We start from the raw sequence: 16,530 nt of genomic DNA, 5'->3' as shown, positions 1-16,530 counted from the left end.
ACTGTTCAGCCAACAATTTGCTACCTAGGTCCTTCAACAAAAAGTTGACTGAAAAACTGACTTTATGATCTGAGTGTTGCTGACAGGACTACCCATATAGTGCATTTCCATTCAGCAAAAACTGGTCAAAATTCAATGCGTGCATTAACCACTTGCCGACTGCTCACAGTATATTTACTGCGGCAGTCAGCCCTTCACAGGCAGAGCGACGTAGGTCTACGTCGCTAGCCTGTGAGGCTTTGCGGAGCGAGCGCGCGGCGCCGAATGCGTGCTCCCGCTCGGTCACAGACCCCATGTCCGCCGGGCACTCGCGATCATCCGTGACACCAGGAGAAAGGCAGGCGGCTAATGTAAAAAAGCCGCCTGTCATTCTCCCTTGTGGAAGAATGGTGATCATACGGTTCTACTATGTAGGACCGTTGATCACTGTTCTTACAGGTCAAGCCACAGCCAATCACAGTTAGAATCACGCCCCTAGGGACACACACCACCCCTCCCTCTCAAAAAAAGTTAACCCCTTCACTACCAGTGCATATGTATAGTAGGGCTGCAACTAACGATTAATTTGTCTGTCGACTAATCTATCGATTATTTTTACGATTAGTCGACTAATCTAACGATTATTTAAATTTTTTGTTTTTTGCTTAATTTAGTCTTTTTGATTAGCTAATTAATCCTGTAATTAATACAGACCCCTCAGTAAGCCCCCCTCCCACTACAGACCCCTCAGTAAGCCCCCCACAGTAAGCCCTCCCACCCAGTACAGACCACTTAGTAAGCCCCCCTCCCAGTACAGACCCCTCAGTAAGCCCTCCCATCTAGTACAGACCACTTACTAAGCCCCCCTCCCAGTACAGACCCCTCAGTAAGCCCTCCCACCTAGTTCAGACCACTTACTAAACCCCCCTCCCAGTACAGACCCCTCAGTAAGCCCTCCCATCTAGTACAGACCACTTACTAAGCCCCCCCCCCTCCCAGTACAGACCCCTCAGTAAGCCGTCCCACCTAGTACAGACCACTTACTAAACCCCCCTCCCAGTACAGACCCCTCAGTAAGCCCTCCCACCCAGTACAGACCACTTAGTAAGCCCCCCTCCCAGTGCAGACCCCCCAGTAAGCCCTCCCACCTAGTACAGTATGTACTGGGTGGGAGGGCTTACTGAGGGGTCTGCACTGGGAGGGGGGGCTTACTAAGGGGTCTGTACTAGGTGGGAGGGCTTACTGAGGGGTCTGTACTGGAAGGGGGGCTTACTAAGTGGTCTGTACTGTACAGACCACTTAGTAAGCCCCCCTTCCAGTACAGACCCCTCAGTAAGCCCTCCAACCTAGTACAGACCCCTTAGTAAGCCCCCCTCCCAGTACAGACCCCTTAGTAAGCCCCCCTCCCAGTACAGACCCCTCAGTAAGCCCTCCCACCTAGTACAGTATGTACTGGGTGGGAGGGCTTACTGAGGGGTCTGCACTGGGAGGGGGCTTACTAAGGGGTCTGTACTAGGTGGGAGGGCTTACTGAGGGGTCTGTACTGGAAGGGGGGCTAAGTGGTCTGTACTGTACAGATCACTTAGTAAGCCCCCCTCCCAGTACACTAGTACAGACCCCTCAGTAAGCCCTCCAACCTAGTACAGACCCCTTAGTAAGCCCCCCTCCCTGTGCAGACCCCTCAGTAAGCCCTCCCACCTAGTACAGACTGTACTAGGTGGGAGGGCTTACTGGGGGGTCTGTACTGGAAGGGGGGCTTACTAAGGGGTCTGTACTAGGTGGGAGGGCTTACTGGGGGGTCTGTACTGGGAGGGGGGCTTACTAAATGGTCTGTACTGTACAGACCACTTAGTAAGCCCCCCTTCCAGTGCAGACCCCCCAGTAAGCCCTCCCACCTAGTACAGGCCATTACAAGCCGGTGTAGCGCCGCAAATGTGACATGTCTAAGTAGCTGGGGGAGGATGCAAATGTGTGTTGTGGCAGTACAGGGGTGCTGGAGACGGTCAGCACTCACCTCTCGTCTCCGACGGAGCCCGGCGGGGGAATTTCACCCGGCCGGCAATGCTTCAAGCGGGCGGCGGCCGGCCGGGGGCGTGTGACGTCACACGTTGACGCGTCGACGCATTTTCCGCACGTCGACGATTTTTTGTAGTCGACGAGTCGTGACAGCCCTAATGTATAGCACTGATTACTGTAGTAATGTCACTGGTACCCCCAAAAGTGTCAAAAATGTCAGTCAAGGGTCCGATCTGTCCGCTCCAATGTCGCAGTCCCGAAAAAAAAAAAAAAAAAAAAAAAAAAAAAAAAAAAAAAAAAACTTTCCCTTTGTTAGAAAACGCGATAACTTTTGCGCAAACCAATCAAAATACGCTTTTTTTACCAAAAATATGTAGCAGACTACAAATTGGCCTAAAATATTAAAAAAAATTTGATTTTTACATTTTTTTGGAATTTCATATAAAAAAAATTTGAAAGATATTTTTGCAAAATTGACGCTCTTTTTTGGCTTATAGCGCATCAAAAAAAAAAAAAAACACAAACATTCGCACAGGTGATCAAATACCACCAAAAGAAAGCTCTGTTTGTGGGGAAAAAAGGACGTCAAACTCGTTAGGTACAGCGTCGCACGACCACGCAATTGTCCGTTAAAGTCATGCAGTGCCAAATCGCAAAATAGGCCCTGGTCAGGAGGGGTAAAATCTCCTGGGGCTTAAGTGGTTAAAAGCTTATCTCGCTCCTTGTGATGTACCCATAAACTACTCGGGCTCCACTCACACCTGAGTGTATCGTTTTCAATCGTTTTTTGGGGGTCTTTTTGCAGGTGTTTAAAGGAAGGCATTGACATCTAACAAAGACGCTTGTAATGTGCCAAAAAAGCTCATGCACTTTGAGCTTGAGGAGACAAACGCTCAAATATGAACAGGGGTCATTGAAATGAATGGAATTTTGCTTGTTGGGCGTTTTGAGACTTCAGAGATGAGTGTTTTATGAACTGAAATATGCTCAGGTGTGAACAGGGCCTTACTGACGGGTCTGTCTGAAAACGTATCACTACCCACCCACTTCTTAGCAGCCTGCAGAGATTTGCACCTGTGATCATGACTATGGGTGCAGTGTAAAGGCCCGTACACACGATACGAAAATCGGAAGGGAAATTTCATCCAAACGAATGCCGATTTTCGGATTGTTAGTATAGTGCTTTCAACAGCCGATTAAGAATTTTCGGACAACATAAAGTGGATGTGCAGGCTATAAAATTTTTATCGTACGTCAACACAACATCAGATTTTCCTTTAATTAGTAGATTTTTGTCTGAAAAAAAAAAAAAAAAAAATCGTAAGAGCAAGACTAGGCATGCTCAGAAACGAAAGAACACATACAAAACATGACATCACTTCTGAAGTTAAATTCTGTCATACAGGAAATTTCCTATGAAAGTAACCTCTTCACTTTCCATATGAAACTAGCATGCAACAAAAAAAAAGGGACGACAGATCGTTCGATAATCTGATCATGTGCACAAGGCTTAAAGCAATTGTAAACCAAAAAAAAAAAAAAATACCTGCAAGACAAAGGCATAATGAGCTAGTATGCATCGCACACTAGCTCATTATGAACTACTTACCTTAGAACGAAGCCCCGACACGGACCCCCGGTCACCGCTGCGGGCGCTGACACGATCCGACTGCGTCTCTTCCGGGTTCGGCGGCTCCGGCGCTGTGATTGGCCAGAGCCACGATAACGTTACTCCCGCACGGGAGTCATTTTCCGGCAAACTCCCAGCAAGGGAAGCTGAAGCTTCGCCAGACCTTCAGAGCGCATGCGCCGCTCGCGTGAGAGGCTGCATGCACTGCAAATCTCTCCTAAACCGTGCCGTAAATTGTACCTACAGGGAAGCCTTATTATAGGCTTACCTATAGTTAAAAGTGAAAAACAGTGGGATACTACCGCTTTAAGGCTCTTGCAGAGAGCTGTCTGTCTGTGCCTCTCATAGAAGCAGTTACTGAATTGCAGAAAGATGAACTACAAGGGCGCTCATCATCCACTTAGTTTGAGAATTACAAGCTGTCTGCCACAGTGGGACACAGGATTTGTAGTTAAATCATTTACTCACAGTTCTGTATGAATGAATGGACGCAGCTGTGGGGGTGGAGCTGTACAAAGTCATGCGGTTTTTAAATTAAGACCATGGGTGTAGGGAGAGGTGCACAGCAACATATTATACCCTAAATATGGGTGAAGCATGCTACTGAAGGTGAACTTAGCCTTTAAGCATATGCAACCCTACTAACCCAAAACTGTCAGTCTTCTGCAGTGAAAACTGTAGGCAGTTAACATTGCTATCTTTATACAAGCAAGGCACCTACACATGTACATAATTGTGTAGCACAATGTTACATTAGAGAAAATAGAGAGTGAAGCAAATTATATATAGTACAAGAAACTAATTTCTAACTTTTTATTGCTTCAAATAAAAAAAAGTTACAAAAGTGGCTTCACTGTGACAGCAAATGTGGTGTTATCAGTGTAGAAACATATAAACAGTTTTCAGACCACCTAATTAGGTTAGAGGTTAGAGTTTACAGTTGCAGGTTCCTGTAGAAGGCATTTTAGATTCCTTGCACACCAAGGAGTCTAGCCTCTGTGCTTCCAATCACAGCATTGTAGTACACCTGAGAGGCACAGGTACAGTGTCCAGCCCCACTGCCCACAGCCGGTCATATCCTATGGCGTGTGAAATATACTGTGGCTGAATGCGGTACCAAATTATACTGATGTTTAGAGCCCTAGGCATTCAGGGACAGATGCTCCTTATGTAGAACGCATAATGCCAATACCACTTGGTAACGTGTTCGGCCCCATCAAACTACAGCGTACTTTCACTTGCCATAGACTGCCATGCTCAGGGATGCTACACCCATGTCTCCCAGGCGCACTAAAATTATGGGATTGGCAACACAGGGGCTAGACACCTCAATGTGCAAGAGGCCCAAGTGGGATGCAGCAACCAGCATATTTCCTAATGAAGCTAACCAGCTGTGGGCAAAGTAGTCTCAATATAAAGGCCTACCTGGGAAAAAAACAAAAATGTATAAAGCCAGTCAGTGCCATAGGGGGAAAAAAAAAAAAAAAAAAGTTCTTCCATTGGCATTACTCATCAGAAAAACAAAAAAGTTAAAGTATTCATCTCAAAAGCAAACCTTTATTATATTGCAGCTTACCAGTTCTCAGATGTGATGGCTGCATCAGTTTTTGTTTTTAGGCTCCAATGTTTTCTGGTGATCTTCTAAGTAAAGCCGGTGTAGCGTGAGAATTACCTACCCCGTGAGAAAAACCTACCCTCGTCACTTCCGGCCAGAAACAGCTGAGCAGCGCAGCAGTGCGCATGCTCAGAGCCCCGGATACCTAATGGAAGAACTGAGGAGCTTACTAGTGCGCATGCGCACTAGTATGAAATGATCACGGTGTACCGTGAAAAAAACCTACCGACGCGGCGGTTACATAAAACAGCTGTGCTGAAATAAGAGTCATCTCCGCTCCTGTGCCTGTCACTTCCCTGCTCTCGGCAAGTAAATATAAAAGCGGCTCTCGGCTCCGTGATTTATGTTTTCAGACACCCGCCGGCGCTTTTATATTTACTATCCGAGATCAGGGAAGTGACAGGGACAGGAGTGGAGATGACTCGTATTTCAGCACAGCTGTTTTAATGTACCCGCTGCATTACAAACAGTGCCGAGCACCGGAAGTGACGTGGGGTAGGTTTTTCTCACGGGTAGGTAATTCTCACGGAACACCGGTCTTAAGACAGTTTGAAACTCTGCTGGTTCAGCAGGGACCAGCCAAGATTCAAACCATGTATGGGCAAGTTGACCCACCAGGAGACCCGAGCACCCAGCCGGCGCGTCCGCCGGCTGGATGGAGTCCTGATCGAAGCCAGAAGTGGCTTCGATCGGGTCTCCGATGACAAACCCGAAGCAGGCGGCAGATTAAAAAAAAAAACGACTGTATGCAAAAATGCCGTTTTCGGCATTTTGCATACATGAAAGTGTAGTGGAGGGGTCTAGGGTCTTTTACGTATACGGAAGTCAAGCCGCGAATGAAATCACTTTTCAAACCACACATGCGAGGTATCACCGCGATCGCCAGAGTGAGCAATAATTAAAAAAAAAAAAAAAAAAGAAGAGCTACACTCTAACTCTAAAAATTTTCAAGCGTCACCTATTGAGATTTCTATTGACCGTAGTTTGTCACCATCCCACGGGGGGGGTCGTCGCAATTTTAAACCGTAACATGTTGGGTATCTATTTACTCGGCGTGACATCATCTTTTACAATATATAAAAAAATGGGCTAACTTTACTGTTTAGTTTTTTTAAATAGAGTGAAACGTGATTTTTTGTAATTTTTCAAAAAAAAAAATGGCGTTTTAAAGACCGCTGCGCAAATACCGCATGACAAAAAATATTGCAATGACCGACATTTTATTCTCCAGAGTCTTTCCTAAAAATATATTATATATATATATATATATATATATATATATATATATAATATGTTTGGAGGCTCCACCCAAGTAGTTTTCTAGGAAAAAAATACTGGATTTTAACTTGTAAACAAAAAGTGTCCGAAATAGGCCTGGGACTTAAGTGGTTAATGAGAAATAGGAAGAAAAAGAATTTTCTGTAACTGCCTTTCAGTGCCCATTCACACTACCGCGACTTGTCAGGCGCTTGGTCAGCCTGACAAGTCGCAGTCCATGCAGTGCTACGGGAACCATTCTAATAGGAGCGACATAAGTCGCTCCGACTAAGAAAATAGTTCCTGTACTACTTCGGGGCGACCTCGGAGCGACTTGCATTGACATTCATTATATTAAGTCCGTGCAAGTCGCGGGGAACGCGACTTCACAGGTCGCCCCCAAAGTCGTGCCGCGGTAGTGTGAACCGGCACGAAAAGGGTTCTAGAGTTTGGCTACAATTTTTTTATTGTACCAAAAAGAAGTACAGCCAAAGTTTGTTTAGCTGTACTTCTCCTGTGGATCAAGCGCAGTGCAGGAGTGCAGTTTGTTTTTCACTCCTGTAACCAGTAAAAAGATTTTTAAGAAATTGTCACGTTCTTTTTCTCAATGCTATGCGTGTATATGCATGTCAAGTGCAGATTTTTGGTCACGGATCTGTATGCAGATGCATTCGGATTTTCAAAAAAAAAAAAAAAAATAGTAAATGTTTTATTTTTTTTGGGGGGGGGGGGGGGGGGGGGGTTACGGCCATGTGAACGAGACGTTAATCTGCTCATCGTAACACTCCCCTCCCATCCTTAAGACTAATGATGCTGCTGTCCAAATGGGTCTCTGTTTTGCCTTCATTTAGAGCGGGGGCATTCTAATAAATGGCCAGATCACCAGGTAAACAAACACAGAGCAAAATAACCTAATAAAGCAAACTAATGTAGTCACCACATAGAAGGCCCCTTTCAGATGGGCAGACTCCACCAGTGGACCCGCCTGTTTAGCAGGACATCCATCCTCTGAGCAGGCGGATGACAGATCCATGTCTGCACCGCCTATGCAGAGCACACAAAGCCCACTTTCTTCTATGGATGGCTGGATTGAAACAGACCGCCTGTGTTTCCATCCAATCCCCCATCCGTCTGTTTTTAACGGATAGGGTCGGGTGTCAACAAACACATATCCATTGACATCAGCCACTCCACTCCATAGAGGGCAAAGGACGGCCCGATCAGGTCTGACAGGTGGACCCGATTGGTTCACCCATGTGAAAGGGGCCCCCGAGGATGAGTAAGCGGCAATACATGTTCGGGTTTAATACCACTTTCATACACAATGACTGAAGGCTTAATATAATGAATACAATCTGATTGTAGATCTAACTACGCAGGGGGAAGAGCCTGCCTGATTGGATATAAATAGACAGCATAGGTTTGTCTTTATAGTTTGGGTAAGTGTGTTGGACCCCTTCAGTGTATCCATGGCAGGTATAGGCCCCGATGTCATCCAGGCTAATCTCCCAGGTTGTCACACCAACCCAGGACTAGTAATGAGATGTATGACACTTTGACTGCTGGAATGGATTCAGGCCAGCTACTACAAAGCCCAAGGATACCCTTCCAGAGCAGCCATAGGGGCCTGTGGTACCCAGAAAGTGATGAGAATGCGGCCTACCTTCCATCTCCATGTCCTCGGGTTCGCTGAGTTGCTGCTCCCCGGGCTTCTGCTGCTGCTGTTGTTGCTGATGGTGGTTCATATCTCTGGGTTCGGCCTCCAAGGCCTCGGGGCTTCCCGCTCGCTGCGCCGGCGTCGATCTGTTTTGTGGACCCGGTTGGGTTGTGGCGGAGAGCGGCCTCGGCGGGGCCTGCGCAGCGGCTGCAGCCTGGGCCTTTCCCGCGGGCGGCTGCAGATGGGCCGGGGGAAGGGCAGAGGGAGCCGGCGGCAGAGAGACGCGAACGTATTTGCTCGCTATTCGCCCAATTTCGGCGCAGGGGGTCTGTCTCCCCGGGGGCTTCTCAGCAGTAGCCGCCGGCGGAGGAGGAAAACTTTAAGACACACAACTGACAGACGCCGCTAGCCGAGCGGACGAAAAAAAGCGTGTTCGGGCCTGGCGGCTCCGGGCCGCGGGGAGCTCGTGTGCTGCTGCTGCTCTCTGCTTGCCTCCCCCTGCTCATTGGTCGCACGAAAGCACAGCCGGTGCAGCGGGAGCTCTGCGGCCTGACTCTCTACTCACCGGCCCCGCGCCTTTTCTAGTCACAACGCCTCATGAACCCCGCTACGGACCCCGCCTATTCCCAACACGAGTCCGCAGCACACACCGCACAGGCCCGCTCAGCTCACTAACCACAATACTAGCGCCCTTTCCTTCCCTGTCTATGCTGGCTGCCTGCACAGCCTGTGTGTGGAGACGCTAGGCTCTCAAAATGGCGGCTCAGTGAAATGTCACATCCGCATGGGGCAGCGTGATAGAGGGAGGTGGAGAGGAGGAGGAGAGAGGAAGGAGGGAGGGAGGAAAGGAGAGATAATCAAAGTAGGGAACTGACAAGGCCCTCTACAATAAATTGTTCATTGGCCGGGGACCTATGTGTGCACGCTTATAGGGTGCACACATTATCATGGACATTGGTATCATGGACATTGGCTTGCTCCTCAACTTTCTGACCCTGAATAGCTGAGGCATAAACTCACTTAAAGGCGGAGTTCACCTTCTACATAAACTCACCCATGCAGACCAGGGGCCCCAGTAGTTAACATTAGGGCTGTGCATCTTCACTTACCTCACGATTCGATGCGATTACGATTATTAGGGTCGCGATTCGATACGATTCGATTCCGCGATGCATCATGATTACTGCCCATGCCCAGCCCACTGCCCAATGGTTTTCAAAACTTTATCAAAAAAAAAAAAACAATCAAGCAGTCACAAATAAAAGAATCCTTTTTATTTTCATTTGCTTCAAAGGACACTTTCCTGGACCCTGTCATGGCCTGCAAGCCCTGCATACTTTAGTGCACTTTCACTGCAAACATATAGGAAGGTCTGAAAATGCAAACAGCATAGCAGAGACAGACAACAACACTAGTATTTTACTAGAAGTAACAGTAAAATTAGTAAAAAACTGTAGTAGTGCAGTTTACTGCTTCATAAAAGAAAATATTAATATAAGCCAGGCCTACCACCATTTAAAGTACAACTAAAGGCCAAACTTTTTGGATTTTGGATAAAGTTTGGCCTATAGTTGTACTTTAAGGCAAGCCAAGATAGAAGAAGCCAGCCAGCCAGCCAAGCTAATTTTCTTGTGAAAATGGTCATCATAAATTCCCACAAAACATTATATATAAATCCTTTTATGTGAATATGCATTGCAATAAATTCCAAGCAACATCTTTCATAAAATATGACTGTCTGTCTGTCTGTCAGACTCCCTTCCTTGCATGCACTGAGCCAAAACCCCCGGGGCCCCCTCTTACCCCACAGCTGCCTGTGACAGTGACAGTGACACTGACAGAGACCCCCCTCCCCCCACAGCTGAGCTGACTGCAGCCTGACACACTGACAGAGACCTGGGTGGATGTCCCACACCTTCCCCAATCCCCCACAGCACTGACAAACACTGAGAGTGAGTGAGTCCCCCCCCCTTGCCCAGACCCCCACACTGACAGAGACCTGGAAGTCCCACACCTTCACCAATCCCCCACAGCACTGACAAACACTTGAGTGAGAGTGAGTCCCCCCCCCCTTGCCCAGACCCCCACACTGACAGAGACCTGGATGTCCCCCACACCTTCCCCAATCCCCCACAGCACTGACAAACACTGAGTGAGTCCCCCCCTTGCCCAGACCCCCATAGCTGACTGACACTGACAGAGACTCCCAGGCCCCCACTGACACTGACTGACCCCCCTGGCTGCCAGACTGCCACAGCAGAACAGTACCCCCGGGCCCTGACCGACCGTCCCCTGTCCCAGGCCCCCCCCCCCATCACAGACATCCCCCAGAGATACAGACGAGAGACCCTCATGAATGATTACACAATTATTTGTTCGGACATACCTGCTGTGTGACTGTGTGGGTTGTTGTGCACTGCATTGCAGAGAAGGACAGGTGCTGTGCTGCTCTCTGGGCTCTGTGGCGGGCGGCTGGCGTCACTGGCAGTGGCGTGGCGGCTGGGCCTCCAGGGCCTGTCGGCTACGGTGAGGTGAGGTGAGGCTGGCGGCGCTGGCTGGCTGCGATGGGGACGCACTTGGGGCTCCTCGCTCCTGTGTGTGGACTCACTGGACTGGCGGCTTCTGGCTTGGATGGCTGGCTGGCTGGCTTCTAGGCCGCAGGTGGGACGCCGATACACGCGGGGGATGTCTTGCTGCGCCTCGGCCCGGGTCAAAGAGGCGGAAGGGGAGGGGCGGAGCCTTTTTATTAAGCTCCCGCCACTAACCCACCAATCAGCTGCCGATCCTGCGATCTTGTGATTTTTTATTTTTTTTCCCTTGCGCGATAGGGCGTGGCCACGGCTGATGACGTCATTTCGTATAATCGATTATGCCGGCAGCCCGCATTGATGCAGAATCGCGAAGGGTTGAATCGCGATGCATCGATCTTTCGATTATATTCCCCAGCCCTAGTTAACATACACTTTAAAAAGTATTGTTTAATGGAAATCCCATGGCTGTCACCCATGGAGCCTGGCTGAAATACTCCCAGTGTTTACTTTCCTATGTCCTGGCTTATTTCCAGGACACAGCAGACCTTGGGCGCTTGTCCCCAATATCGCTTCGCATGTGCCGTGTGTGCTCTCTTCTCCCCTCAGCACCGCATGAGCTAAGTGCTTTTGGGAGAGGGGAAGAAACAACGCACTGCACATGCGTGGCGTGTGAAACAAATAATGCCAAAGGCCAAAGTAGATACTCCATGTTGGCCTATGCATAGGCAGATAGAAACAAGCATACATCTATTTAAATCTGAATACCTCAGACTCTGTCTAGGTTTCAAAACATTCAGACACACATCCATTTACATATGCATGCAAAGAACTTAATACAGGGGTTGCCACCTGTACGGGATTCACCCAGACAGCCTCGGTTTTCAATCATATGTCCAGGTTTCAGTCCACCAGAACCGGGGACACAATATTCAGACCAGACTGTGACTCCCCATGCTCTAGGGCAGGGGTGTCAAACTCAATTTCATCGCGGGCCTCATCAGCATTATGGTTGCCCTCAAAGGGCCGGTTATATCTGTAAGATTAGATATTCAGAGAACCCCACGCTCCCTTACATGAGTTGTTAGGAGCCCCCCCACCATCAGAAGTCCAGAAGTCAAGAGTCACCCACCCCTTCTTACATCACAATGCATTCCCCTTACCTTATGCTGCTGACAGGAAGAAGATGCAAGTGGATCTGGGAAGAAGTGCAGGGTCTGGAGAAGAACCAAAGGAGGGCTGGAGAGTGCTGAATGCTGAGATCAGCGGAGGCAGAGGCAAGGTGATGCTGCGGCTGCACAGAGAGGTGCAGGATCTGTAGGAGTAGTTCTGCCCTCCTCTCAGCTGTGGACTGCTGAGAAGAGGGGTGGGCAAAGACGAGCCTTTCTGCAGATGCACAGAGGAGTGCAGGATCTGGCAAAGGAGGTCTGTTCTCTCTGCTGCCAACTACTGAGACAAGGTGGGGGCAGAGACAAGGGGGGTGCCGCAGCTGCAGGAGAGGTGCGAGGGCCACATGAAATGGCCTGGGGGGCCGCATTTGGCCCGCGGGCCTTGTGTTTGACACCTGTGCTCTAGGGGGCCAATCTGGACTCTCTGGTGTACGTTTATGAAACTGAGAATTTTTTTCTTAGTTCACTTCTTGGCAGTTCTTTGAGGAAAATTATCTCCTCTGGCACCCTGTTTATGAAGTGGAGAACTTCAGTTCTCACAGGGAGAACAGAGGAGAAGTTTTTCCGCTGAGAATGGCCGAGATCTGTGTACAAGTGAATGGGCTGCTTGTAATCTCGTGAGACAAAGCGAGATTATAGTATGAGAAAATCACTGGTGCCTGTTTATTAGGCATTGATAGATTATCACTGCTGAGTACACGTGCATTCGACCCCCACCTAATGTTATTAAAATAATTAGTCCTCCTACAAAAAATTATATATATGTATATATATATATATATATATATATATATATATATATATATACTGTATACACACACACATATATTTTATATATATATATATATATATATATATATATATATATATACACACATTTAATATATATATATATATATATATATATATATATATATATATATACATGTGTATATATATATATATATATATATATACACATAAATATGGCAGGGGGACATGTTTACTGTGTTGGGGGGTCTGATCGAGAAAGAAGGAAGTCCATAATCTTCCTTCTTCCCTCTCAGTTCTCCCCTGATTCTGTCTTCTCTCCCCAATTCACTACCTCCAGGCTGGTGAATCTGGGAGTGTGAATTCTGGCACAGATCCCCAGTGAAGTGCAGAGATCGCAGCTTTATAAACTGGCCGTTTCTGTGTCAGTCAATGACAGATTCTCTGTGTGCGGAGATGATCAGCGGAGAACATGTTCTCCCCCGATCATCTCTGTCTCATAAACCAATAATGATCTGAGATGAGCTGCGATCAGCAGGATCACTGCTCATCCCAATTTCGTAAACGGACACCTCTGTCACACCTCGACAAGAGGGGCACCATTTATTAGAACTGATCGGTTGTTTTTTCCTCCTGCAGCCGCTGAAAGCCAGCTTCTCCTCCTCTTTCTCCCGCCAATATTCAGCGGCTGCAGGAGGAAAATTTAGCCAATCGGTTCTAGTAAATGCCAACCCTCCTATCCAGGTTCCTCCCCTTTCCACTCCTCTCCGCTGCTACAGTGGATGTTTCAGGATGGGGAAAGGGGATGTAATTTACCATCCCCTTCCTTTTCTGAATGAACACAGTGAGTGATTAGTACTGATTGCTACTGTGTCCATTCATTACTCATTGTGCTGTTCTCCTCAGTTATTTGTACATTGCATTATCATCTTACTTTCCCAATGTTGTTTCTATGCATTGTCGTACTGCTGCCATCTGCTGGCAAGAATTTGCATGCCGCACGCTTTTGTTCATTGTTCTAATCATTAAAGTTTTGATATCATGGGCGTGGTTTTTTCACACTGTGTGTCTTGTCACAGCTAGCAGCCATGTCAGTTCATTAAGGCTGTGTGACTGGAAACTCTCCACATATTTGGACTTGTGAAGGCATCAGTTTTTGATCAGCAGTTAGCCTCAGGATAGACACCAACAGGACAGTATTGATACCACTACTACAGAACAGTATTGTATCACCGTCTATTGCTGTATTTGGACTGAATAAACCCCACGTTTGATTTCATCTTCATGCCTAAGTCTGGATTCATCTAACCTGAGCATCTGCCGGTTCTGTCTGCCCCACTGCTTGGATACGAAGGTAGGAAGTCACACAGCTTTTATCAGTTATACCTTCGATCGCCTTCATGTGGGGACAGAACAGTCAAAAACTGCCTTAATGTCCACACCCCGGCCACAGATTCCCTCAGAGTCCAGTACCACACTCAGGAATCTCCCTTGCAACAGGCCCACATGCAGCAAATCTGCCCGGCTACAGTGAATGTTCCACAAGTCTTTGCTCGCATAGCAGAAGTATTGTTAAGGCACGCGGGGTCCCTCTCCTATCAAACCCCACAAATTGCTCAAAACACCTGAGGAACCTTGCCAGAGTGACCCAGCGCAGTCGCACTGCAATTTTCAGCCCCCAATTCAAAAGTGTATTTTCTTAAAGAGCACCTTAAATAAAAATGGCAGAAAAGGACCTCGCACAGTTCCCCAGTGATGAAACAAAGCTAATGCAGCCTGATACTGATCATTATGAAGAACAGGAAGCAGAACCTACACTTCCAGCAGACCAAGTTGTGCGACCAAGACGCTCCCTCAAACCGACACTAAAGGTCAGGGAAAACTATCAAACCACAAAAGACGAGCTATGCGATAACCTGGAAGCGCTATGGGAACGTGTTTCCTCCCTCATGTCAGGACTTAAATCCTTTGGTGATGTCACAAGCTTACAAGTCGCCAACCGGCAGCTGAACACAGCTCATGAAAGATACAAGAGACTGACCGCAAGGTATATAACCTTTCTAAAAGATGCTAATAATGATGAAGCCCTTTCCGAACTGAGCAAGGCAGAATCAATAGACAGACAAAGAGACACCATGGTGCTGCGTGCTAAAGATAAAGCGGAACTCCGTATCTCCCATTTGCAAGAAACTAGATCACACAGATCAAATTCATCGAAACATTCCTCTCGGTCATACAGATCATCGTGCTCAAGAAGCTCAACCCTAAGGGACAGATTACTAGAGGCCCGCATAAATGCAGAGCAATCCCAAGCGAGACGTTCCTTCACTGAAAAAGAAGCTCTTGCAAGAGCAGAGGCCAAGAGGGCTGAAGCAGAGGCCAATGCCAAGAAGGCTGAAGCAGAGGCCAATGCCAAGAGGGCTGAAGCAGAGGCTGATGCCAAGAAGGCTGAAGCAGAGGCCAATGCCAAGAAGGCCGAAGCAGAGGCAGATGCCAAGAGGGTAGAAGCAGAAGCGGAGGCTCGAATAAAGATTCTTGAATCAGAGATGGAAGAGGAAATTGCATTAGCTAAAGTAAGACTACTTGAGCAAGCATTGAGCCAAGGTCTTGATCCAGTCTGCTCGCCACCACAGGAAATAGAAGATCCAGCTGATCGCACCAGCGACTATGTACTGGAACAGTTATCTGCACCACCCCCAGTATGCAGTACCGTCCAAGCCGACAACCTTGAAACCTCCAAGTCAACTCCACCTACAGTGCCAGTGCCACTCACAGCGCCCAAGCAACCTGATGGCATTCACCCAGATATACCTTTTCAAGGACAGTTATTACAGCAAAAAGGCTATCAGGCGTTTCCTAGCCTACCCCCACAGCTCAAGCAGCAGTCATCACAATCTACAGAGGCTAGATCACAGCTCAACCCTGCAGCAACATCATTCTACCCGGAAGCATCTCACCCTTTAACACCGCGCAGCCTACATGCCCCGGCGGGAACACAAGTTGTCGTGGCAACAAGCAGTGAGAAATCAGATATGTCTGAATTTGCCAGGTTTATGGTGAGCAGAGAGCTAATTAATACAAGTCTCTCAAAATTTGATGACCGTGCAGAGAGCTATAGAGCTTGGAAGGCAACCTTCAAGGCCGCCATTGCCAACCTCAACTTAACAGCAGAGCAGGAGCTCGACCTCTTGATCAAATGGCTGGGCCCAGGCTCCACAAATCATATCAAGAGCCTCAGAACTGTCTATGTGGGACAAGCAGATGCAGGTCTCGCTGCCGCCTGGCAGAGGCTGGAACGTACCTTCGGCAGTGCAGAAGCAATAGAGAAAGCCCCATTCAAGAGACTGCAGAACGTCCCAAAGATCAATCTTAAGGATGTGTATAAGCTTCAGGATTTGAGTGACCTACTCATGGAACTAGAGCTTGCCAAAAGAGACCCTCGTCTGACTGGGCTGTGCTACCTGGATACAGCCCATGGAGTGAACCTAATTGTCGTGAAACTACCATACAGTCTGCAAGAAAAGTGGGCAGCATCAGTCTCAAGGTACAAAAGGGTGCATGACGTCACCTTTCCCCCATTTATTCATTTCTGCAGATTCATTCATGAACAGTCCCAGATGAGGAATGACCCCAGCCTCGATTTCCTGGAGTTCAACACTACAGCTTCAGCGACACCATCATCAAGGTATGAAAGTGTCATGCATAAGCACAGAGACTTTAAGAGCAGCGTGAGTGTTAGAAAGACTAACCTACCGTCTTCTGCAGCACCCATGGGTAAACAGTACAATACCTCATCAGGAGACAAGTCCTTCAATCGTGAATGTCCCATTCATAAAAAAACACACTCACTGAACAAATACAAAGGGTTTAGATCCAAAACCATAGAGGAGCGCAAGAAAGTCCTCCGTGAGCTTGGGGTATGTTTCAGA

The 16,530-nt window shown here is 47.8% G+C and overlaps 1 protein-coding gene across 5 annotated transcripts in view; it reads right to left on the bottom strand.

Annotated features, from left to right (window-relative positions):
* USP7 (ubiquitin specific peptidase 7) overlaps positions 1-8,936 on the bottom strand; it is a 666,343-nt gene extending 657,407 nt beyond the window's left edge. For 4 of the 5 annotated variants that reach the window (XM_082260831.1, XM_082260832.1, XM_082260833.1 and 1 more), the window contains exon 1: positions 8,161-8,936. In XM_082260831.1, coding sequence (XP_082116957.1) covers positions 8,161-8,242 — 82 coding nt within the window. In that variant the 5' untranslated portion in view covers positions 8,243-8,936. The remainder of the gene's footprint in view (positions 1-8,160) is intronic. The other variant, XM_082260834.1, reaches the window with a different exon arrangement.
* Between the last annotated feature and the right edge of the window lie 7,594 nt (positions 8,937-16,530).

This window comes from Pelophylax lessonae (genome assembly GCF_965119305.1).
Source record: "Pelophylax lessonae genome assembly, chromosome: 6".
NCBI classification, from domain to species: Eukaryota; Metazoa; Chordata; class Amphibia; order Anura; family Ranidae; genus Pelophylax; species Pelophylax lessonae.
Note: the sequence above shows the minus strand (reverse complement) of the source record. Positions and strands in the feature narration are given on the sequence as shown.